The 26,492-nt window shown below is 44.7% G+C and overlaps 1 protein-coding gene and 1 non-coding gene across 2 annotated transcripts; one reads left to right on the top strand and one right to left on the bottom strand.

Annotated features, from left to right (window-relative positions):
* The first annotated feature begins 789 nt into the window (after positions 1-789).
* Positions 790-863, top strand: TRNAI-AAU. The gene has a single exon. It is a non-coding gene; the product is annotated as a tRNA-Ile (tRNA).
* A 3,355-nt stretch (positions 864-4,218) lies between these two features.
* CPOX (coproporphyrinogen oxidase) lies at positions 4,219-19,734 on the bottom strand. The gene is given in 8 exon segments (XM_007061621.4): positions 4,219-6,135; positions 6,834-6,938; positions 9,842-10,060; positions 13,865-14,006; positions 15,391-15,501; positions 16,680-16,823; positions 19,180-19,710; positions 19,713-19,734. Coding segments are annotated over 8 exon segments (1,347 nt in total). The 5' UTR covers positions 19,720-19,734; the 3' UTR covers positions 4,219-6,047.
* Between the last annotated feature and the right edge of the window lie 6,758 nt (positions 19,735-26,492).

Below are 26,492 nucleotides of genomic sequence, written 5' to 3'. Positions count from 1 at the left end.
GCATAAAAGTCACAGAAGTTGGGTTCTTTTTATTGGCATTCTGGTTTCTGAACCTTAGAATTACACTCTGTTCATGGTTTCAGGCTTTTCTCTGGAAGCAGAAAGCAGAGATTCTCCGGTAATCACTTGCCCCCGAGAGCCGGGGCTTTAAGAAAACCACCAAATATCATAAGCTTGATGATAAAATTGCAAGGGCTAACAGAGAACTCGGCTTGTGCTTACCATGGCACTCACACTCCTATTTGTGAATAGGATTAGAATAGATTGTTTAGTACACTAAAAAATAGATGATACGTCTGAGGGAAGGGAGCAGAAGGAGACTCCGCCGATTGGAAGGCATGAGATGCACTGTCCTAGGGTTGGGGGTTCCATGACCACTGCTCCCAAGAGAAGGAGGCGGGTGGTGGTGGTCGGGGACTCTCTCCTCAGGGGGACTGAGTCATCTATCTGCTGCCCCAACCGGGAAAACCGAGAAGTCTGCTGCTTGCCAGGAGCTAAGATTCGCGATGTGATGGAGAGACTGCCGAGACTCATCAAGCCCTCGGATCGCTACCCCTTCCTGCTTCTCCACGTGGGCACCAATGATACTGCCAAGAATGACCCTGAGCAGATCACTGCAGACTACGTGGCTCTGGGAAGAAGGATAAAGGAGTTTGAGGCTCAAGTGGTGTTCTCGTCCGTCCTCCCCGTGGAAGGAAAAGGCCTGGGTAGAGACTGTCGAATCGTGGAAGCCAACAAATGGCTATGCAGGTGGTGTCAGAGAGAAGGCTTTGGATTCTTTATATGGCTGGCCGGTTAGCTCAGTTGGTTAGAGCGTGGTGCTAATAACGCCAAGGTCGCGGGTTCAATCCCCGTACGGGCCACACACCTTTTGGGGGGGAGGGATAGCTCAGTGGTTTGAGCATTGGCCTGCTAAACCCAGGGTTGTGAGTTCAATCCTTGAGGGGGCCATTTGGGATCTGGGGCAAAAATTGGGGATTGGTCCTGCTTTGAGCAGGGGGTTGGACTAGATGACCTCCTGAGGTCCCTTCCAACCCTGATATTCTATGATTCTATGACCATGGGATAGTGTTCCAAGAAGGAGGAGTGCTAGGCAGAGACGGGCTCCACCTAACGAAGAGAGGGAAGAGCATCTTCGCAAGCAGGCTGGCTAACCTAGTGAGGAGGGCTTTAAACTGGGTTCACTGGGGGAAGGAGACCAAAGCCCTGAGGTAAGTGGGGAAGTGGAATACCTGGAGGAAGCACGAGCAGGAGCGCGTGAGAGGGGAGGGCTCCTGCCTCATACTGAGAATGAGGGGCGATCAGCGGGTTATCTCAAGTGCCTATACACAAATGCACGAGCCTGGGAAACAAGCAGGGAGAACTGGAAGTCCTGGCAAAGTCAAGGAATTATGATGTGATTGGAATAACAAAGACTTGGTGGGATAACTCACATGACTGGAGTACTGTCATGGATGGATATAAGCTGTTCAGGAAGGACAGGCAGGGCAGAAAAGGTGGGGGAGTTGCACTGTACGTAAGGGAGCAGTATGACTGCTCAGAGCTCAAGTATGAAACTGAAGAAAAATCTAAGAGTCTCTGGATTAAGTTTAGAAGTGTGAGCAACAAGGGTGATGTCATGGTGGGAGTCTGCTATAGACCACCGGACCAGGGGGATGAGGTGGACGAGGCCTTCTTCCGGCAACTTGCAGAAGTTACTAGATCGCACGCCCTGGTTCTCATGGGAGACTTCAATCACCCTGATATCTGCTGGGAGAGCAATACAGCAGTGCACAGACAATCCAGGAAGCTTTTGGAAAATGTAGGGGACAATTTCCTGGTGCAAATGCTGGAGGAACCAACTAGGGGCAGAGCTCTTCTTGACGTGCTGCTCACAAACCGGGAAGAATTAGTAGGGGAAGCAAAAGTGGATGGGAACCTGGGAGGCAGTGACCATGAGATGGTCGAGTTCAGGATCCTGACACAAGGAAGAAAGGAGAGCAGCAGAATACAGACCCTGGACTTCAGAAAAGCAGACTTCGATTCCCTCAGGGAACTGATGGGCAAGATCCCCTGGGAGAATAACATGAGGGGGAAAGGAGTCCAGGAGAGCTGGCTGTATTTTAAAGAATCCTTATTGAGGTTACAGGGACAAACCATCCCGATGTGTAGAAAGAATAGTAAATATGGCAGGCGACCAGCTTGGCTTAACAGTGAAATCCTTGCTGATCTTAAACACAAAAAAGAAGCTTACAAGAAGTGGAGGATTGGACAAATGGCCAGGGATGAGTATAAAAATATTGCTCGGGCATGCAGGAGTGAAATCAGGAAGGCCAAATCACACCTGGAGTTGCAGCTAGCAAAAGATGTTAAGAGTAACAAGAAGGGTTTCTTCAGGTATGTTAGCAACAAGAAGAAAGTCAAGGAAAGTCTGGGCCCCTTACTGAATGAGGGAGGCAACCTAGTGACAGAGGATGTGGAAAAAGCTAATGTACTCAATGCTTTTTTTGCCTCTGTCTTCACGAACAAGGTCAGCTCCCAGACTACTGCACTGGGCAGCACAGCATGGGGAGGAGGTGACCAGCCCTCTGTGGAGAAAGAAGTGGTTCGGGACTATTTAGAAAAGCTGGAAGTGCACAAGTCCATGGGGCCAGATGCGTTGCATCTGAGAGTGCTAAAGGAGTTGGCGGCTGTGATTGCAGAGCCATTGGCCATTATCTTTGAAAACTCATGGCGACCGGGGGAAGTCCCGGACGACTGGAAAAGGGCTAATGTAGTGCCCATCTTTAAAAAAGGGAAGGAGGAGGATCCTGGGAACTACAGGCCAGTCAGCCTCACCTCAGTCCCTGGAAAAATCATGGAGCAGGTCCTCAAGGAATCAATCCTGAAGCACTTAGAGGAGAGGAAAGTGATCAGGAACAGTCAGCATGGATTAACCAAGGGCAAGTCATGCCTGACTAATCTAATTGCCTTCTATGACAAGATAACTGGTTCTGTGGATGAGGGGAAAGCAGTGGACGTGTTGTTCCTTGACTTTAGCAAAGCTTTTGACACGGTCTCCCACAGTATTCTTGTCAGCAAGTTAAAGAAGTATGGCCTGGATGAATGGACTATAAGGTGGATAGAAAGCTGGCTAGATTGTCGGGCTCAACGGGTAGTGATCAATGGCTCCATGTCTAGTTGGCAGCCGGTATCGAGTGGAGTGCCCGCAGGGTCGGTCCTGGGGCCGGTTTTGTTCAATATCTTCATAAATGATCTGGAGGATGGTGTGGATTGCACCCTCAGCAAGTTTGCAGATGACACTAAACTGGGAGGAGAGGTAAATACGCTGGAGGGTAGGGATAGGATACAGAGGGACCTAGACAAATTGGAGGATTGGGCCAAAAGAAATCTGATGAGGTTCAACAAGGACAAGTGCAGAGTCCTGCACTTAGGACGGAAGAATGCAATGCACCGCTACAGACTGGGGACCGAATGGCTCGGCAGCAGTTCTGCAGAAAAGGACCTAGGGGTTATAGTGGACGAGAAGCTGGATATGAGTCAACAGTGTGCCCTTGTTGCCAAGAAGGCCAATGGCATTTTGGGGTGTATAAGTAGGGGCATTGCCAGCAGATCAAGGGACGTGATCGTTCCCCTCTGTTCGACACTGGTGAGGCCTCATCTGGAGTACTGTGTCCAGTTTTGGGCCCCACACTACAAGAAGGATGTGGAAAAATTGGAAAGAGTCCAGCAGAGGGCAACAAAAATGATTAGGGGGTTGGAACACATGAGTTATGAGGAGAGGCTGAGGGAACTGGGGATGTTTAGTCTGCAGAAGAGAAGAATGAGGGGGGATTTGATAGCTGCTTTCAACTACCTGAAAGGGGGTTCCAAAGAGGTTGGATCTAGACTGTTCTCAGTGATAGCAGATGACAGAACGAGGAGTAATGGTCTCAAGTTGCAGTGGGGGAGATTTAGGTTGGATATTAGGAAAAACTTTTTCACTAGGAGGGTGGTGAAACACTGGAATGCGTTACCTAGGGAGGTGGTGGAATCTCCTTCCTTAGAAGTTTTTAAGGTCAGGCTTGACAAAGCCCTGGCTGGGATGATTTAATTGGGGCTTGGTCCTGCTTTGAGCAGGGGGTTGGACTAGATGACCTCCTGAGGTCCCTTCCAACCCTGATATTCTATGAAGTACCTGTGATTTAATTACTTCCATAATTTGTGCTCTTTCACCATGAGAAACCAGTGACACAAACATTTGCAGCTCTAGCCACTTTATTCAGTTTCACAGTAGTGTCAAATGACAAGTCAAACAGCAAACAGAAGAAAGCTGCAAACACCATCTTGCTAAAACAAAAGAGGGCACATTTTTCAGATTTGGGTTTCTAAAAATACCTTTAAAAAAATGGCCTGATATTCAAAGATTCTGAGCACCTTTGAAAGTCAGTCCACTTGGGGTTTGCCCATTGGTTTAACTTTAACTGAATTAGTAAACCAGGTTAACTAGTGCAAGTCTCTGTGTGACCATTCATACCTGTTTATACCTGGTTTCAATTTGTCAGTGCAAACTAAGCTACTATAAGCCAGGTTGAAGTAAATATAATAGTGCCACACAAAGCTACACCAGTTTAGCTAAAGGTCTGATCTTAAACCAACTTAGTTAAACTGGTGCAGCTTTGTTTAGACCAAGCCGCCTTAGATACCTGGACCTGGAAAGGGTGAGAGTCTGTCACTTGTTCATACTGAGTAGTGCCTTACTCCTCAAATAGTCCCTCTGACATGAACGGAGTTACTCAAGGAGTAAGGTACTATTCCACATAATCAAGGGCTGGGGAGAGAGGGACTTTGAATGCATCCTGGATTTCAGTACTTAACTTTAGACACCCGCATTTAACAATGTTGGATGTTCTTCTGTGAGAGTGTAGAGTGCAGCATGTCACAACTTCCCTCCTTTAGTAAGTGTTCTCTACAATCTTTGCCACCATCCCCTAAAGGCCTCAGAGTCAGCAGTTAGTGAAAGACACTTTATCTCAGAAGTACATTCATGTAAATAAAACCGAGTGCAAAAATTAGTATATAGATGGATTTCCTCCTCTTTTGGGTCAGCGCTTTGCTTAAACATATGTTTTGCTCTATTTTAGTGGAAAGGTGAATTTTAATACATCTTAGAGGATTTTTGATCTACAAAGCACATTGATAAAACATTTTTTACACTGCAGTCTTGATGGCTGGGATATGATTAAAGTAAAAACACCTTCCTTAAAATGTATGGCTTCATTATTTTGTCTGTGCAGTCTGTCTTTAACATAGCTCTGCTTGGTAGGTCTGAAAAAAGGCAAGGTAGCTAATCTTCTTTAGTTGGCCCAGAGTAAAATGTTTCCTACCTGCTTTCAGTGGATTTTCGATGTGTTTTTTAAAGCAACCACCATTCCATGGAATTGCATTTGTCTAGTACATTTTTAGGAACACAGGGCCAGATTTGAAAAAGTTATTTGGGCACCCAATCCAATTGTGTGCCTAACTCCCACTGAGGTCAATGGGAGTTAGGCATCAAAATACTTTTAAAAATCTGTCCCTTAATGAAAAATAACTGTGATATAAAGTATTTGAAACTGGATTTAAAAAGAGGTTTAATACGCACCAGAACAGAGACACTCATTTAACTGTGAAACAAATAAGAACATTATTTTTAAAATGTTAAAATTTCCTGTGAATTTCCTAACAGCAAGCAGTGTAATTTAGGGCACAATTCACCTTTAGCTTGGAAAACACTACTTCTTTAGGGCAACATTTTATAGTATTTTATACCATTGTGTGTTTAGACAAATTGAAACAGTTACTGAACACATCAGTTGGTCCTACTAATATCTCACGTATCCACCACAAGGCAACAGACAGAGAAAAGCGTGCCAGCTAGTGAAACACTTCACCAACATGCAAAGGATGACAAGTTTACAACATTTTTAAGGCACGTGAGAAGAACATGATTCCAGACACGAACTGCCAGGCCATGGCAGTTTGAGTGAAATGGTTGGTAAGACTTCATATTGTTTGCTTATAGTTGAGCATCCCCCTCACACTATTCATCAGTGCACCCAGTCTTTGGGATTGCGCAGGACTTCCAGGATTTCAGCTTCTCTGGACTTCTCTGGCGGCGTGTGCATGTACTGCCATCTGCGCACAACAAAGAGGGAATACGGCTATTAGAGTCCGGCTGGCTGGACACCACTTGTCCAAAGCTGTGTTCTGATTGGATGTGGATGGCTGGGCCTTTCTGTGGATGTATAGTCACACACAACTGAAACTTCATCTCCAGTTAGGAACGGATATTCCTACGCCCATTATATTCAACGGGTAAGGGGGGGGAACCGTAGGTTTCAACTTCCCTCTTGCCCCAATACACCAAACTGCAGCATGTGGTCCTTTCACCCACTGCTTAGCTCATTGTCTAGTGTCAAAGATAAATAAGGAGCTCTGCAATAATCCCAGGTTAAAAATGAAGGTAAAATAGTCCACTGAGCAACAAGCTGCTGCTGAAACGGCAGTGAACCATAAAAGTGTATGGGGGGCTGTGGAAAAAATAGTTAAAGATATTCCAAGCAGTAGAGAGTATTTAACCTTTTCCATTTTCTCATTCTTTTACTAGGAACTACTTTTCAGGTAGTGAAGGGAAGCAGTGTCCAAGTACTTCAGCATATAAAATCAGTCCACCCCAGCAACATGCTGGTTTCACAAAAGTAGGATTGGGGAGTGATATATGGTCTGCAGGTATGTAAGAGGTACATTTCCTGCTGCCAATACCTGGCCAAGACTGGACAGCAGGAAAGAAAACAGTGTTCTAGCATGTGAAAAACATGTAACTTTTCCCTTACCTGGCAGTCAGTGGCAGAGACATAAGAATGCTTTCAATCCTAGATCCTGGCGTTGCAAGGCCAAACTTTGTACCTCTGTCATAAACAAGATTGAACTCCACATACCTGTGGGGGAATAACACAGACACAAAGGGTTAGCACAAAAACAAATTTATTGTCACATAGGTTGATTTTTGCAAGTAGCAGAAGGCTGCAAACAATAGTCCGTTTCAGTCTCCTTGATCCCGAAGACGCCAGAACAAAGAGCACCAGTTTGGGGACCAGCTGTCCCACTGTAGCATATGTGCAGGAATGAATATGTACCCTTGTCCCCCTGTGAACAACAGGAAACAGAGATTTTCACTGCACTCACAGGCATCACAAAACAAGAATGGGAGGTTTCCAAATAAGTCAAATGAATTCACTGTCAACTCAGTGACTCAACAGTGAACGTCTACTCCATTCTTGAACAACTATTTGAGAGAATATTGGAACCAACCCTGCAAGCCACAGACTCAGTTCACTAATAAGCACAAAGGCAATGCACAATATGCAGTCTGGTTAAACTCTCAATAGAAACTCTTCACAGTTACAATCTGAAGCCATATTTGCCTCCTAAATAAGATACAAGATGGAGGCAGCAAAATCTTTAGCAAGTCTCCAGATGAAGTTTTCTAATGAAACAGCTACTTAATAAATTTACAGCCATCATGTTCTGGGCAACCTTTCTGTCCAAAGGGGTCACGTGCCCTTACAACACTGATCTTCCCAGCATGCAGTTCTTTACACAACAGGGGACATTTTCCAAAGGAGCTCATCCAGCTAGACTCCCTTTTGACTATTGTAAGGATCTGTGGTGGCCCTGTCCTATAGCTAACAGGGAAAGGGTAAACAGTCTCCCTCTGAGAAAGACCTGCAGCTACCCAGCACTTATACAAGGATGTGTAGGGCAGAGTCAGCTGCAGGGAATTATAAAATGCCCAGCATCCCAGAACAGTGGCAGAGAGCATGAGGCAGGGGATTTGGAAAAAGGAAGCTATGTTGTTCAGTAACACCTGCCTCCCACCCCACCCCAGCCCCCACTGCCAAAACTTGTCTGAACTCTGTCCAGGCTGTGCTGGGCTCGTCCTGCCCGAATTGCTGGGCTAAAACACCCACTCAAAATTCCAAGCATTGACCCCAAGAGTGGCTATAGATAGAGATTTAAAAGTAAAAGCTATATAAAAGAACTTCACTTCATGATTTAAAATACAGGAATGAGTTAGCACCTGCCAGTGCAAAAGTGGACACAACTCTCTTGTACAGAGTTAAGAAAGAAGGGAAGAAGGGAATTAAGATAAAATTTTAGTGGAAAGCATTCAAGACAGATTACAAAAAGCTCAATCCCCACCTAAATGCTAAAGCTCGGAGACGCTTCCTGAGGCACATGGTGTATTCCATAAGTATTGGTCAACATGCAGATTGGGACACCTGAAGCACTGTTGTGGCCCAGCTGTCTGTTATTGTTCTTTGCCTCAGCCCCTCAAATGGGAGAGTGCAGGGACCCTGCGTGGCACAGAAGCAGCCACTCTGCTTTCACTGTCTTGCTCCAGCATTTACAGCACTGAAAAGAGCCCCTACAATTCAGAAGTGGCTATCTTAACAACCAGACACTTTAAGAGAGGGACAGTGAGGGGAGGGACTCCTTATCTTCATGCAGAGGAGTGAAGATAATCTAGCCCAGGGCTCTGCAGGGAGATCAAACAGCAGCCTAGCAGGGTCTTGGCTGCAATCTAATGGAAACCCATTTTCCCACAACCCTCCAGAGTTTGCCACAACCATTCTATGGGCCTGATCCTGCAATGCCCTGCTCATGTGAGTAGTCCCATTAAAGTAAGTGGGATTGCTCAGGTGAGTAAAGGCTGTAGGACAGAGACCTAAACTCAAATGTAATCTTATTCTTTTCTATATCTTCTATATTCGTTTACTGGTTCATTCACTTTCTTTGAAGAAAGGGAGGAAGCCGGACAATAAGAAATAGCAATACATGCTTTGAATAGAAATGGTGGAATAAAAGGGTTGTTTTTCACCATGTAGAAGGAAGTAAGTACCACAGCAATTAATAATAGGATTACAGCTGACATTTACAGGGGATTCTCAGTCCCTTCAGATTTTTTATGCTACAGAGAATTTCTAAGTCAACAGAGAAGGAGTTTTGCCTGAGCAAGGTATTTAAGGAGTGCCATATAAGCAGTAGCTCCTTCTCATTTTGTATCTAGTGACAAAAGCCATTTGAAAGCCCACCTACAATATTATCCTGCAAGACATCTTGCCTCACTAAATTTCACTATCATAAAGATGGGCCTCTTCTAAGGTGAGAGAAAAATTAAAAAGGAAAGTTCTACATAAAGCACTTTATTACTTTTAAGAAATGCAGGAAATGGATGGCCTGATTTTTCCTAGTCTATATTATTATTTACCATTGTCCCCATACTCACCTTATTACAGAACATTAAAACACAAGCGCTGTACCAGTAGGGATGGCCAATTTCCTCTTAGTTTAAAAACCTCATGTTTTAATAATGAGCATCATTGGCAGTGCTCAAGAGACTCTCTTTGAACTCTTGAGAGTTCCAAGGATTTCAGACTATGCAAAAGAAATCTCTTAAGGCAAAAAATACTTTATTCACTATGAAGAGTTCAGTTTGTACTGGCAAAGAAGTATAGGATCCTATACTTCTAAAATGGAATTAGCCTGAAGTCCTTTAAAAGGTTAAAAAACAAAACAAAACACCACAACACAACAATCCTGAAAATCCTACTTAAGTTGGTACAACTGCATTTTTCAGGGTTTTGTTTTTGTTTTTTTTTAAAAAAACATAACTTTATGAATCTGCAAAGATTCAATGTGGGAATGTTGCAAAAGAGTTCTTGGAAAAACTTTTCCAGACACATGCAAGTTTCCCTAGTGACATGACATAGAGGAACCAGTCTCACTTTCTCCTCTTCCCCAAATCCACTATGTTACATTTTGTTCCTGCATTACTCACCTCCCTCTACGAAGCTGTTGCCATAACTTTTCCTCTGGTGTGAAAGAGTCACGGGAGTGTTTCTTCACAATGGGAACATAGCAAGGCACAATGGCTTTGGCACAACTCTGCACAAACTGAAATGCTTCTTCTTTTGAGGGAGAGTCCAAATCATCGAAGAATATACCCCCAATCCCTCTTCGTTCTCCACGGTGCTTGATGTAAAAGTAATCATCACACCTGGAAGAAGCAACAACCAGATGTCAAGGCTAGTGCATTAAGCTCAGAGTAAAACAATCAAAACTCCAGACATTAGACAGGTGAAATGCAGGATTTGACCTTTCATCTGCAAGATACTGAATGCCCTCTTCGCCCATTGGCTTAAAGGAAAGCTAAAGGTGCTCAGCACCATGCAGGACTAGGCTCTACATTAGCTGCCATTAAGGGTTAAATCATACTCTCAGTATAAAGAAGCATAACACTGCTTATCTTAAAAAGAAAATCTGCTACTGCACATGTACACACAAGCATAATAGCAGATTTTGAAATACGTGGCTATGTATGCAAACATTAGTCTTCAAGGCTATAAGTCCACACCTTTCACCTTACCAAGGAAACTGGGGGAAAATCTTACCAAGGTACATCTGACAGATCTCTGCAGCCCTTGTTTCCAGAGCTGTATAAAAATTCACATTTTATTTTGTGGAAGATTGCACACAAGTTTTTGCCATTTCACGTTCTCCCTAAAAAACACTTTCTCCTTTGCAATTTGACTAGTTTCTTTTAAAAACACTTGAAAGATTCACAAATCTTAGCAACATTTGCCCATGAAAGCAGGCCCAATTTCAAGTTTGAGACAGAACGAGAAACTCTTAGTGTCAGGCTGTGCATTTTGAGACAAAAGAGGACAGTATCTCCTTTCCTGAGGGTTCCTCCAAGGAGATCCCGTCTCTCTCTCTCAGTACTAGAATCTCATAACATCTGCCCGAAATGGCTGCTCTCAAGCAATAAAAACAAAAATATGGGGCCATACATGCACTGAGATGGAGAAGTTACTGTAAATTGAAAGACATTTCTCTTTGGCTGGGAGAATCAGCTTTTTATTCCAAGGTAAGTGCAGAGTGAAACTTAGGGAATGTCTACACTTACCTGTAGAGCGATTGATCCAGCAGGGGTTAATTTATTGTGTCTAGTGAAGACGCGATAAATTGACCGCCGAGCGCTCTCCTGTTGACTCTGGTACTCCACCAGAGCAGGAGGCACAGGCAAAGTCGACGGGGGAGCGTCAGCTGTAAACCTACTGCAGCGAAGACACCGTGGTAAGTAGATCTAAGTACATCAACTTCAGCTACGTTATTCACATAGCTGAAGTTGCGTAATTTAGATTGATTCCCCCCCCTACAGTGTAGACCAGGCCTTAAGAGAGCAGTGGGACAGTGTGTGAAACTCAACAGAAGAGCATAGAGTACAGTATAAACCTGATGAGACACTTCGGACAGAAATTAGCACAGCAAGTATAAGTGCGAGCTTTTCCATTTGAGAAAGTTGGGTTCAGGGGCAGCACGTATGTCCCTAGACAACTGCTTCTTAAACCAAACGCTAGTGTTGGGCTGTTTGCATAGGAAGGAAGTGATTCATCTCCCCTCCTCATGGGAGGAGAAGGAGTGTATTCCTCCCTGAGGCTGCCTTCTGAGTAAGGAACAAGTGCATGCTGATTCCACTAGATTCTCTCCTCCCCCCTGCATACATATACATCACTTGATAATGAGTAACGGTTGTACAGCCTTCCTTGTGGATATCTGTCAACGCCTTAAGCAGACACACCCCACACTACTGGCTATCCTCAACCTCTGTAGCATGCTTGAATAGTTTTCTCATCTAGTAAAGGAACTGTAACAACCTGTACAGAAGCACTTGGATATAGCCTACTATATAAGAGATTCCTCGAAGAGAAGATCATCACATGCACATTAACTAGCGTGCCTCCTAGATAACAGCAAAAATGAACTCACACCACCCACTCTATCTCTCACACTCAGACAAAGGCTGGCACCTTACAGAAAGAAGTTACCCTTCCTCTGGATACCATAGCTTGTGGCAGATAAGACACTGGATGCAGAGCAGCAAGCAATCCATTATGCTTTAAGACTAAAGGGCACCATCAGCTATGTCTTCCAAAGTGAGAGAGACAGTCAGTTTAAATCTGTGTCTTTAAGTGATGTACAGCTGAACTTCCAATGCAGTTGTCATTGAAAGCTGCAGCTGTTTACAAAGCAGGATGCTCCCCTTGCATGCAGCAAGGACAAACTCCTTTCCCTCCTTGGCCAAAAAAAGCACCCTAATTAGTTCTGAGTAATATAATTTAGCCCAGTAATTGGCTGCTTTGTCTGACAGCAAAGATGCTGGGGTGGGATTTTCAAAAGTGCAGTGCTAGCCCAACTGATCCCACTGAAGTCAATAGGAGTTTTGCTACGGATTTCAGTGAGAGCAGAGTTAAACTACCTCCGAGTCCTTTTGACAATTGCACCCGAGGGTCTTGCCCCAACGAGGAAGAGGAATTGTTTAGGAAGGGCTAACAAGGTACAGGATATCTGGGAGCAGAGGGATGAAAAGAGAAGCAAGTTTCTTAGCTTGAACCATAAATAAAATGTTTCTCACCAGAGAGCTCTGTGGAATAGTCTCCCAGGGGAAGGCATGAAAGCCCAGTTGCTTGACACATTCACAAAAGAGATTAAATTGGACAAGGCACTTTTGGTCTGCAATCCTCCATTGGCAGGGAATGGACAAGGTAAACCAACAGGTCTTTTGCAGCTCTGAATGTCTAAAATTAAGATGCCACATTGTGGCTCCTCACATCTAACACTAGACTAGAAGAGAGTTGTCTACGGTTTTGCTTTCTGACATTCCCTCCCTCCTCTACCCCTGCCAATATCTGTATCTCTGGCTACTTTCCCCTATCCCTCCCTCCAAAAATACAAAATAAATAAAAATATGCTTGAATAGTGTTGTGTTACAAGGAGATACAGATAGTCTTGTAATTAGGGCACTGGAATGAAGGTCTAGGTTTAATTGCTTAATATCTGTAACGTGCTTTGAGATGCTCATATGGAAGGCAGCAGGCATGACTGAAAGGCATTGTTATTAATAAATAAAGCAGCTGGCAATTTCACTCATGTATAATTACAATTGGGAATGTTTTTGCAACAGAGGGCGAGTGTGTTCTTTAGAGTTATATCACCTAAACCCTGCACAAGTTACATGTGTCAGACATTGTGCCATATTGTACAGTATTATTTATTAGGAGATAGGTTAGCAACAAGTAATATTATGAAAACAGAGCAATTAAAAACATTATTAGTGCAAACAGACCATATCATAGTAGAGAACTCTCTTTTCAATGAAGAGCAGCAAGCGAATTAGTTTGTGATTCTACAGCAGTCACTCCCTTCAGAGGATCTCAGTTCTTTTCAGGGTGTAATAAGTTAACCCTTACCATCTATCTCACAGGGGCATTTATTTTTTTCCTCTATTTTACCAATGGGGAAAAATGACACACACATATGTTAAGTTACTTGCCCAAGCTGACACAGGAGATCTGTGGCAGGGACAGGGATATGGGGTCACACAGCAACTCTGGAAAACAGGCTACCAATATCGATTTATGAGCCCAATTTTAGGCACTCGAATTTGAGATATTGTCCCTTATGAATAATGGAGATCTCCAAGTGCTTTGCAAACATATCTGGCCAAATTTTACCCAGATACACACTGGCAGCTCCAGCAGAGGTTCACTGGGAGCTGCTCATATATATCTCAGAGGGCAGAACATGGCCCTGATAAACCAGACTAATTATATATCACTCTCAGATGCTTAACCAAGATTCCCAATAGCTTTGTGAGGTGAGCGAATGACCAACTTAAAGCAACAGCATTAGCACGGCCTGTTGTGCGATACCTCTTCCTTCCCACAAATGAAAAAAAAAAAAAAAAAAGAAAAAAATCTGACCCAAAGTAAACAATTCAAGTACGTCTCCCCACACATACCACTTCTTGTACTTGGGGTACAGTTCTGGATTATGCTGATCACAAGCTTCCTTCAGAGTTTTGTGAAAATGAACAGCATCCTCTTCATTCAAGTAAGTTGGAGTCAGGTCTGTTCCACCACCAAACCACCACTGCTTAGTGCCTACAGAAGACAGACATGCAACAACTGCTTTATTTCCAAACACAAATGATATACAAGGGTAGGTGTCAGATACAAACTAACAACTGCAACTACTTTCAAACATTAAATTCAAGAGTACCTAAAAGTAGCACTGTAAATGCCTAGTTTAAACTAATATTATATGGGTGAAAATGACTCATGAATCCTGACAATTATTAAATAAACCTCCAAGCAGGAAAGTTTGTACAGCATTATATCAGTTGACCTGACTACTGCCCATTCTCATGTGGTATCAATTGCACAAGGTTAGTCTTTTATAGTTATTACCCTGAATGGGCTTACAAAAAAAAATTCTCTCAGGTTTGTAATGATAGTCAGGAGCCACATACAGTATATTAGTTTAAGTTAACCCTGCAGCAGGAAGGGAATGAGCAGGGAAATGAGTCAATTCCTCTAAAAAGTTGTTTTGCAAATTGTGGTCCATGGACCACCGGTGACTGGTAACATGGTGTCGCTCCTCTTTGAGTCCTATTGATAAATTTCATTAAAATAAAGTTAAAAATAACCTCAGTACTTTCCTAATATTAGTTCTGCCATGAAAGCAATTGATGTAGTTGCAACAAGGAAGTTATGGGACAGGGAGGGGAGGGAAAATAGGTGGCATGATAGTGAATGGAGAGGTGGTCTCTATGAGACACACTGCATTAAGATGGGGTCCACATCTGGAAACCCCTGCTCTACAAGGCAGTAAGTTTCCTCTATATCTATCTATCTCCAGGCAGATAAAAGTTACGGCAGAAGAATTTTATATGAAATGAGGTTTATTTACAGAAGTGGCAGGAGGCAGAGCTTGTTTATATATATGTACAAGCTCTAATTCCTGCCATTTCTGTGAATAAACCTCATTTCATATAGAATTCTTCTGCCATGACTTTTATCTGCCTGGATATTTTAGAGTGCGCAGTCACATTTCAACATTTTCCATGCCCACCGTTTTTAAAAACACAGAGAAGGACAAAATCAGTCTGGTCTGCAGTGATCAGTCATGGAAAAGTATCTAGGAGATTACTGGCATTTTTCTAAGTATTTATGTTTTAGTGTAGTTTATTGACATAAACAATTATAACATGTACATTATATAACCACATTAGTCAGAAGCAATTTACAAACGGTAATTACGTTGCAAAAACCTGCAAGATAGATACAACTATTTCAACTATTTTACAGATACATAAACAAGAGTTCAGAGGCTAAGTGACTTACTCAATGCTACACACAAATTTGTGGCATAGCTGGAAACAGAATTAGAAGGGTTCGTAATCCTGTGCTTTACCCACTAAGTCACGTTCCATCCTTAAAGTTTGACTCCATATTTGTACACGCTCCAGACCATTATAAATCTTACCGTCTGCTTCCTCAATTTCAAAGTATCTGTAGTTGAAGTGTATAGTTGGAACATGAGGATTCTTTGGATGGATAACGGAGCTTACACCCATGGCACAAAAAGGCAATTTACCTAGACAGCAACACATACATAAAAAGCAGTAATTAAGAACGGGAACAATTTACATGCAGCACCTTTTATCCTGAAGGCTTCCAAACTATGGCTCCAATTCTGCAACTAGCTCTGCATGGTGTGTCATTGAAGTCAGCATGTCTACTAAGCGGGTCTGACCATAGGAGCTAGCTGAAGAATCAAGATCTAGTGAATGCTGAAATGCAGTGCACAAGCACAATACCAGCTCTTGCAATTTTCTCCTCCAAACAAACAGCAACATTTGGAATTTGAGAAATGCAAAGCAAGCTCAAGTTATCAACAGTGAGCTGTCATTTATGACAGTGTATTTATGGTCAGAAACGAGATCCAAAAATAGCAGTGTAAACGCTTACAAGCTTGCTCCAGGCGCATCTTCCAAGTTATGCTGGTTTACTGCAGTGACAAAGAAGTATTACTAAGACTGCATGGAGACCAGGAGAAACTGGGTTCTATTCTGCCTTTTGTTTCAGCAACAAAACAACTAACAAGTTCTAATTGACTTGGGGTAGGGAAGCAGTTCCCTTTAGTTCCCTTAGAAAAACAGAAACCTAAATTGTATTTTTGTACTGGGGTTGTGTGTAACGGAACAAGATTTTTATTCATGAACAAATATGAGATGAAGGCAGAATATGGAATACTATGACATTTTTACTGGGTCCTTTTTTGACTTGAACTACACTTTAGTGTTACTGCAAGGCTAATAGGAGCCAAGAGTTAAAAAAATTCTTCCGGCAAACATAACATGCCATCATATTAATGAACACTGTTTTCACCTTGAGGTTGTTTTAATAGTCCACATACCCTTTCCTCTTTAATCTGGATTTTGTAATTGGTCAAACAAATTTGCCTGCACTTCTTTTGTCCTCAAGATAGAGCAACAAGACGGGAGGTGAAACTTATTTTGATATTCAAATCTTTGGAGATTCAAAAGCTTCCTAGGTGAGTGTTCATGTTTAGAACCTGTCATGCATGCTACAGGAAGAGCTGTAGAGCACTGAGAAGAGAAACAATTTAATTCAGAAATGTGGCCTTCTTCAAGATCTGTTTGATGGGGTAAGGCAGTTTATAAAAACATAGATAAGAGAAGTTTGGACTTATTTGTCTCCAACACAATAATTCACTGTAGGTTCAATTAGGTTTTAAGTAGCACGTTTTACCATTTTTGGTCTTCAGAGTTTTCCCTCTACTTCTCATCTGTTGTACTGCTTCCTCGGAAAGATGCCCAGAAACTACAGAAACATTGACGCCTGCCTTCTCAAAGACGTTGCCATCCTGGAGCACACAACTGATACCACCACCACCTGTCAAACACAAGCCCAGGAAAGTTTTGGTCTCAGAAGCATCTTATCCTGCCAATTCTTAACACTGACTAATAGAGTACAGGTGACCATTAGATCTTCAAGAGCTATCTTGACTCCTTTGCTTACCTTGAATAACTACAAATGATGTTGATGATGATAAAATTATCTAGTTCTTTTACAAATCCACCTCTATTATTTGACAATCACCTCTTGAAGCAGTGAATTTTACAGGCTGACCATAGATTGTGTGAAGTACCTAGAGAGCCCATGTATTCAGTCACTGGAAACACAGACAAGTCTGGAGTTACTAGAACCTGGCTAGAAACAGAACTATACACCAGACTCACTTGTAACTGTGAGTAGAAACAAACAGCCAGATTTTGACTTCAGTTGTGCAGCAGAGTTTTCACCATAAAAAACCCTCCCGATGACCCAAGTTACATAAGTGGCAAGACTAAATGGTCAGCTTAAGTACCATTAGTACTCTCTTCTGAATTTGAATTTGTTTTAAGCAGTTCCACATCTCCAAAGTGAAACCAAAGACTGTAATTAATATCACACTTCATTCTCAGTCATTCATTGTCACTCATTAAGGGACACATTTTATCAAAACTTCTCATTTTAAAATACTATGATTGCTCCAAATCAGTTAGAAGCCTTGAAAAATCCATTCTCACTCTCCCACTTGTCAGCAGTAATAGTGAAATATTCCCTGGCAAGTACGGGGGCTTGTACAGAACTTAGTTCCATTTAAACCAAAAATCTAGCTCTTATGATTGTGAAGCGAAACTGTGAAATGTAAGGAGAATTCAGGAAGATTACACTTGACTTTCAGACAGCTTCTGTGCTTCCGATGAAGTGAGCTGTAACTCACGAAAGCTTATGCTCAAATAAATTGGTTAGTGTCTAAGGTGCCACAAGTACTCCTTTTCTTTTTGCGAATACAGACTAACACGGCTGCTACTCTGAAACCTGTGCTTCCACAGCTATTCATAACTTTCCTAAGCAGCAGTAGTGTTTGAATAAGAAGGCTCCATTCAGCTTCTCTGCTGCTATTCAGAACCCTGAATGGAATAACAAAACTGTCACAAACCATGTCAGTTTCACACTGCTGCTTGGGAAAGCAATGAGTAACCATATATGCAAGTACTGGAGTTGTTCAGGAGAAAGGGAGTAGGAAGAAAAGTTTATTTTGAATCCTCCTTTCTCCTGCCCCCAGCAGTCAGGAGGCTACTGAGAAGGGGTAGGTCTGGGGGGAGGGGGCGAGATGGAAAACAACAACTTCTTGCAATTCAAGGAAGAGGGATCTTCACGTTTATCAGACACCTACTAATCAAAGGCAAATATAGAAGATAGAAGTCCCCCCCATCAAGCAGGGTACGTGGAAAGCATCCTGGTAGAAATCCCAGCAACCCTTCTCTTCCCTGGAACTGGAGAGGACTCGGGATAGAGCCAGACTTCTCACTAATACCTTTATTCTGGACTCACTGGTAGGGCCTAGCCTTCTTTTGTACAGTAGGTTTGTTTTTCTATGTAGTATGTGTCTGGTAAATTTTTCAAGCCTTAACCATTTACATCCTCCCTTTTAGAATCTGTGTGTGACTGTGAGAAATGCCCAGAATTTATGCCTTGGAGAGTAGAGGCAGAAATGTGGTATCTACAAGAAAAGCATCATTATAAAACAGAATCTGTCCATACCTCAAACAACTCTCCCCTGTTTGGAAACAACTGATGACTGCAATATTTTACAAGAGTTACTCAACTGCTTTTTGGCTTAACATAACACATTTTATTTTATACTGGGCGAGAAGTGATTGCTTAATTGCTAGAGACACAAAGACCTGTTCCTAGGAATTCCTAATTTATTTTCAGGGTGCAGCAGAGCTCTGATATTGGAAAGGAAAGAGGCCAGAGGAAGGGTCCATCAGATACAACATTCTCCAGATGATGCACACATGAGCATGCCTCCTTTTGGCACCCCTCTTTTTCTTTGACCAGTGGTAATGTGATGTGCGGATCTGTTCCTGACGGATCAAATGATTAACACCCGGAGGACCCGCTTTCCACCCTGCTCACGACAAGCTGGAAGAGTGTAGAAGAGAAACAATCCCCTCCCGTATCTTAGCGGTCGGCACGATCTACCCAGGGTGCGGCTTCACCGTGGGTTTGCGGTCTGATCGCCCACCTGTCAACTTGTTGTTATACCCGGAGTACGTGCGGCCGGGCACAGACACCCTGTAAGGATCCTCCGGTCCACCCGCCAGGCGTGCAACTCACCCCCCAGGTGCGCGCAGCCAGGCTCCCACTCCGGGCCCTGCACCCTCGGCCCCGCTCCCCGGCCCCCGCGGCTCGTCACCTTCTTTCCTCTCCCACCGGTCCACGGTGAAGGCGGCGCCGCGATCCACCTGGGCCAGGGCGCGGCACACCTGGCTCTGGGTCTCCATGATCAGCATCTCCATGCGGCTCCGCACGTCCTGGCGCCGGCTCCGCAGCTCCCGCAGCCCGCTCACCGGCGGGGCCATGAAATCCCCGCAGCGCCGGGACAGCTCGTCCTCGTCCTCCGCCACCGCCTCCCCCAGGCTGGGCGCCACCGGCTCCCGCGACACCATCTCCGCCCGCCGCGCCAGCCCCAGCCCGGCCAGCGCCGCCGCGGCCCCCGCCAGCGCGGCCAGCAGCGAGCGCCGCCCGGGCCGGACCCCGGCCCCGCCGCCCGGGAGGCCCCCGGCGCCCGAGGAGGAGCTGAGCCCCCTGCGGGAGGCGGCGCGGCCCCAGGGGCAGCATGGACGCAGCGCGCCCCGGGCGCCCCCAGCCCCACGCAGCAGCAGCGACATGGCAGCAGCCGCCCGCAGCCCCCGCGCGCCGCCTGAGCCAGCCAGCGGCGCTCCGAGCACGGCATGCCGGGAAATGTAGTTCCAGCGCCGGCCGCTCCCGCCGCCCAGGGCGCTGACCCGCACTACAGCCCCCAGCAGCAGCAGCGGCGGCAGCAGGAGGGGCGGGGGAGAGGGCTGCGGACCACCCGAGAACGGCGGGGCTGAGCGTCTCGCTCGCGCCGGACACGGGCCGAGGGAGTGGGTGCAGCGCCCGGCTCCGGGGGCGTCTGAACCCGGCGGGTGCTGCGGGGTTTGCGGGAGAGGAGCTGCGTAATAAGGCGCGTCCGGCGTCCCCAGCAGCGGGGCTGCAGAGTGCGGTAATCCCCACAGAACCGCTCGGTGCCTGGTGGAGGGCAGGGGGTCAGTCCCCCACCGACCCAGCGGTTGCTGCCCAAGGCAGGGCTGCTGTAGCGTTCACATTAGTGAATATTGTTCTCACCTGCGAGGTGACAACTGGCGTGTGAGCATTCGTCCCCTGAAGACTTGGAGGCTGCGGAGAAGCGGCCCTTGAGATCAGATCCAGAGCATGCCCCCTGACCAAAACTGAGGCCACGCTAACTGAATGGCTCCTCCAGCCCTCTGTGGGATACGCTCTCGGAAGTCTACAGCAGAGCTTTATAATGTATCTTACAAGCAAATCAACTGATCAGAGAAAGCCGACTGTCAATGGTACTGATCTATCCTGGATGCTGAGAAAAGCAACTTTTACTTGTTACTTTATTCAGCTGTCCTGTGATTTCCCAGGCACAAGAACTTGGCTGCTAAAATACATAGTTTGTGTCAACCCAGTTTTAATAAAAGTAACTAGAGTTTTATATCTCTGAGTTACATCAGAAAAACTTTGAAGTAATTTTTGAATTCACTGAGAATTCGGATTACTTACTGTTGGCCTAACAATAGCAAGTGCATCTACTGGAGCCCTGCGCTGCTTTCTGGGTGAGCTTTGGTGGCCCAAAGAATTAGTTAATTGGGCTACGACTATATATTGTCATTATTTGTATTGAAGTAGTCCCTACAAACCATATTGTGCTAGACACCGTACAAATATAGTGAGAGGCAGTCCCAGCCCCAAAGAGTTCACAATCTAAATAGACAAGACAGAGGTGCAGTGACTTGCCCAAGGTGACACAGCAGATCCATGGCAGATACAGGAATAGAACCATCCATGGTCTTCTGATGCCTCATGCAGTGCCCTATTCACTAGACTCTGTATGTGTCGCACAGACTATTCAGTCAATACCATCTGCTGGCGTTTTTAATTTGAACCTCCAGAGATGATGTAATCAAGTATATTTTAGAATGTTAAGTTCACAGTTTACTAGCAAATTACTATTGTATATTAAATGCAAAAGAAACAAAAAGAACCCTGTTAATTTTGTTAAAGCTGCACAGGTAAAAATCAGTCAAGAATGGAAAAATTAGTTTCAGTGGCGTCTTGGTAATGTTGTTCATCCTAGGTAGTAATTTTAATAATAATGATCACATAGCACCTTTTGTCCTAAGGCCTCAAAACACTTTACAAAGGTGGGAATGTATCATCATCTTCGTTTTGCAGCTGAGGAAACTGAGACACAGAGTTTAGTGACTTGACAGAACCAGGAATCGAAGGTAGGGATAGCTGGAGAGGCAACATGAACTAATAGGGAGAGGACAGAGCTGGGAGACAGGAGACTAGTCTTTTCCAGGTGCTGCCATTGACTTCCTGTGTGACCTTAAGCAAGTCACTTTGCCTCTTTTCCCAACTGTGGTCTGTTTTATCTATTTAGATTGCAAGCTCCTGGGGCAGGGACTGGCTCTGATGATGTGTATGTACAGTGCCCAGCACATGGGGCCTAGTATGTACTACAATAGTGCAAATTATTAATATACATAAGGTCTCATCTATTTTGGCATCTGTCCATTTGTTACTACTGAACATAGGGTTATGTTTCAAAATCCAATATTGTATTAATGATGTAACCACAAAAAAGGGTAAGAAAAACAAGGAAAGGCCTTTTTTTTTTTTTTACTCCTATAAGAAAAAAAGCTGGAGAGACTAATGTTGAACTGATTGAACATGTTGATAACAAAGTTCTGTAGGGCCCTGGCTTTCACTTGTGTCTCGCCTTCTGTTAATTTATTTTTTGTTTTGCTTTTCTTAATATCAGGAAAGGGCTGTGCTAGGGAGCTGTGAGTAATGAACCTAGATTCCACCAATATCACTGTAGGTTCTACCTGATACAGAAAAAAGTTAGGACCCTTCTTCTGTAACCCTTGCTCACCTAAGTAATACTTTTCCATGCAAATAATCCTACTGAAGTTAATACAACTACTCATGTGGGCAAGGGCTGCTTGTATGAGTAGAGGTTTCTTTTTTTGTTTGGGCCTGTCAAGGTTCCTTCCCCACTCTGAACTCCAGGGTACAGATGTGGGGACCTGCATAAAAAACCCCCTAAGCTTATTTTTACCAGCATAGGTTAAACTTCCACAAGGTACAAATTATTTTACCCTTGTACTTTATTGCTGCCACCACCAAGCGTCTAACAGATATATAACCGGGAAAGAGCCCGCTTAGAAACGTCTTTCCCCCCAAAATCCTCTCCAAACCCTACACCCCCTTTCCTGGGGACTTGATAAAAATCCTCACCAATTTGCATAGGTGAACACAGACCCAAACCCTTGGATCTTAAGAACAATGAAAAAAGCAATCAGGTTCTTAAAAGAAGAATTTTAATAGAAGAAAAAGTAAAATAATCACCTCTGTAAAATCAGGATGGTAAATACCTTACAGGGTAATCAGATTCAAAACATAGAGAATCCCTCTAGGCAAAACCTTAAGTTACAAAAAGACACAAAAACAGGAATATCTATTCCATTCAGCACAGCTATTTTCTCAGCCATTTAAAGGAATCAGAATCTAACGCATATCTAGCTAGATTACTTACTAAGTTCTAAGACTCCATTCCTTTTCTGTTCCCGGCAAAAACATCACACAGACAGAGAGAACCTTTGTTTCTCCCCCCACCGCCCTCCAGCTTTGAAAGTATCTTGTCTCCTCATTGGTCATTTTGGTCAGGTGCCAGCGAGGTTATCCTAGCTTCTTAACCCTTTACGGGTGAAAGGGTTTTTCCTCTGGCCAGGAGGGATTTTAAAGGTGTTTACCCTTCCCTTTATATTTATGACAGGGCCTAATCCTGCAAAAATGTATTCTTCTGAAAGATCCCACGGACTGCAAAGGGCCTATTCATACGGACATGGGCTTACAGGATTGATCTTTTTATTGTGAACTGGCAATATCATTCTATATAGAATATGACTTCTTATTTGAGTACATGTTTATTTAGCATATTTACAGGCCTGCTCCTGTTTAAATTATTGAGAATTCTTCCACTGACTTGAGTGGGAGCAGGAGGAAATCTTTTTATCTGTAAAGTTCAGGCACTGCATCAGAGGTAGGCAAACTATGGCCCGTGGGACCATCCTGCCCAGTCCCTGAGCTCCCGGCTAGGGAGGCTAGACCTCGGCCTCTCCCCTGCTGTTCTTCCTCCCCCGCAGCCTCAGCGCGCCATGCCGTCAGTGCTCTGGCCCGCTGCTCCTGCCAGGCAGCGCGGCAGCATAGCTGGCTCCAGCCAGGCGGTGGTGCTGCAAGCTCCTGCTGCTCTGAGTGGCATGGTAAGGAGGCAGAGAGCGGGGAGTTGGATAAGGGGCGGGGAGTTCCGGGGGCAGTCAGGAGACAGGGAGCAGGGGCGGTTGGATGGGGCAGAGGTTCTAGGGGGGCGGTCAGGGAACAGGGAATGGGGGGTTGGATAAACAGAGCCCCAGGGGGGCCTGTCGGAGGGTGGATGGGGTTGGGGCAGTCAGGAGACAGGGAGCAGGGGGAGTTAGATAGGGGATGGGGTCCGGGGGGGCGGTTAGGGACGGGGGGTCCTGGGAGGGGGTGATCAGGGAACAAGGAGCAGGGGGGAGGATAGGATGGGTCAGGGGTTCTGAGGGGGGCAGTCGGGGGGCAGGAAGTGGGAGGGGGCGGATGGGGCCAGGGGCCAGGCTGTTTGGGGAAGCACAGCCTTCCCTACCCGGCCCTCCATACAGTTTCACAACCCCGATGTGGCCCTCAGGCCAAAAAGTTTGCCCGCCCCTGCACTGGATAGTTCTAACAAAACAAAAAGTTGGAACAGTAAGGGAATGGGTCAGTGTAGGGCCAAATGCCACACCCTCTTCAACACCTGCCACTGCCATACCTAATATCTCCATATATTTTAGAGGTTCATTTTATTACAGCTGAATACAGATAAAGGAAAGTACATCTTGGCCTGGTTAGTAAAATGATAAATCCAGTGTACTGATTAGCTACTTTTTCAGCTGACTTGAAGTCAGAATGGGAAGCAACATCAATGATCAATTAGTACAATGAACTGACTAGCACAAAGACAAAAGACTTTAGTTAACAAATAAAGCCACATTTTCCCCCAAGCAAACACGTAAGTGACAGTATAACACTGTATAATGGTACTGAGCTAAACTGATCTACAAGAGTTTTGTTTTATTACAAATAAAACAGATTTGTTACCTGTACTTTTTTAAACATAAGCCTATTGTTGTTTTCATCATTGTTGCCGGCACCCAGTGCCGAGAGGCTAAACAACAGCTTGGGTTGGTTCGCTACCCGGTGTGCTACACCCAATAATCACAATGGGGTGGAGAAGGAGAAAAGTTTATTTGCAGCTGCAAAAAGGTACAGGGAGAATAAAATCTCAAATCCTGCACACAGAGCAGGAAGTTACACAGGCTTTTATACATCCTTTTTTCCAGCATACTTATCCAATAGCAAGCTGCCCTAAGTATCCATATAGCCAGCCAATCCAGTTCCCAGCTAGTGCCCTTGTTCTCTGTATCATTTCTTAGACCATACATAAAGCTGCTTTATTCAGCATTGTTCTTCCATATCTGCCCTGTTTGGCCTTGCTTAGTTTCAGGCAGTCTGACTCTGCAACATATTGTTGCAGATTCTCAGCATAACTGCTGTGAGTGCCTCCAGGCGGGGGGGCCAAGGACACCTCGGACTAGTGCGAGGGGGCTTCATTGACACTCGTGGTCTTCCATCCCCTCGAGTTACCTAGTGGCCATGCTCCAGTGTCCCCAACATCATTAATATGATATATCTACCGTTAGATGAGAACCATGAAAACACACATCTGGGCTGGGTGGGAACAACATATAAGAGCCAAATTAACATTTTTTCCCCTCAAACTTCTACTCGTGTCTGTTTTTTCATTGGGTCAGTCATCCTAGTGAGCAGAGGCAACAATGTGGAGGCTTCTCAAGAGCACACTCTTGTTTGGTGATGTTCATTGGTGGAATAACCTCAGGGACAGCCCTAGATGAAATGGTGCCCCAGGCGAGGAGCGTCTTTGGCGCCCTCCCCCCCATTTGTTAAACTTTTGAATTCTTTTTTTTTTATTGCATTTGTCCTTTATTAGTTGCTACTTATACTCTTCAAGTTGTAAAACACAAGTACATGTTCATAATTACACAATAAAACAAGGTTCGCAATATCACAGATGGGCTCTCACTTCACTTTGTTCTTATATCTCACTGACTGACTGGTGGTGCCCTTCCCCTTATATACCCCCGAGGGCATGGCTGACTGTTCTAGGAGGTTCAAGGAAAATGAAGTTCTCAGAAAGGCTGGAAGGTTCCATGAAATTCTACAAAGGGCCAGAACATTCTAGGAGATTAGTGAAAAATGAATCCACGTATGGAATGCCTGAAACATGTTACTTCAAACATTCTGTTTTCCTTTTTGTTGCTAACAACACAAACAGCACCCTGAACCTGGTGCCCCCAAAGTCTGGCTCCCCAGGTGGTCGCCTGGGTTGCCTGCCCCTAAATCGGGCCCTGCTCAGGGTTAACTCAATGGAGAATAAGCAGAGCTAGGTGGATATAGCCCAGGATTGGGCATGATAAGATTGCTTTAGACGTTTGCACTGTTGAACAGGCTCCACAATCAATTTCTTCATTGCAGAATACTATCTGGGGGAAAGTGCAAAATAGAATAGTCCACTTGGGGTGTATGACTAAACTGCAATAAAACACTCGCTGCTGGCCCATGTCAGCTGACTTGTGCTCTCAGGGCTTGGGCTGCAGTGCTATAAAATTGCAGTGCAGACCGAGTCTGAACGTCTACACTGCAGTTTTAAAGCCCCACAGCCTGAGCCCCATGAGCCCGAGTCAGCTGCCGCGGGCCAACCATGGGTGTTTTATTGCAGTGTACACACACTCTTGGAGCACAATTCCTTCACTTTTCCTTTACTGGTATGGCTCCATTCTTTAGCAGCAGAGAGTGCTGAGAAGCTGCTCAAACCATATGTTGAGGGAGGGGAAAAATCTCTGAAACATGCTCTGTCTTCTTGATATCAATCATGGGACTTGATCCTACAGAAGATTGTAGAGAAGAGTTGTTAGACAGCAGTCCTAAGGTGCTGGTGGGATTATTGAATGCAGTGCATTGTTACATTCCAGTACAGTAAGGTTAGGTGAGGGGAATGGACATTGCAATCTGTCAGGTCAGCAAGAACGCTGTGCTAAGCCTGCATCATTAGGCACTAAGCAGCTGCCTGAGAGATACTGTTCTTTGGAACGCTTGGACGCATTTCTGTGTCAGATGGTGACACTGAAGACTGCTGCAGCTTTCATTTTCTTCTCAAGTTTCACCTAGTAGCTAGTACTCCAGATTAGCAATAGAAGTAACTGAAAAAATCCCATGACTAGCATTCACTGGATTGGATTGAAATGCCTTTGCCCTGGTCATGCTCAATCACCA

Source organism: Chelonia mydas, chromosome 1 (assembly GCF_015237465.2).
Source record: "Chelonia mydas isolate rCheMyd1 chromosome 1, rCheMyd1.pri.v2, whole genome shotgun sequence".
In the NCBI taxonomy this organism is placed as follows: Eukaryota; Metazoa; Chordata; order Testudines; family Cheloniidae; genus Chelonia; species Chelonia mydas.
The sequence above is the reverse complement of the archived record's forward strand: the minus strand, read 5'-3'. Positions and strand labels throughout refer to the sequence as shown.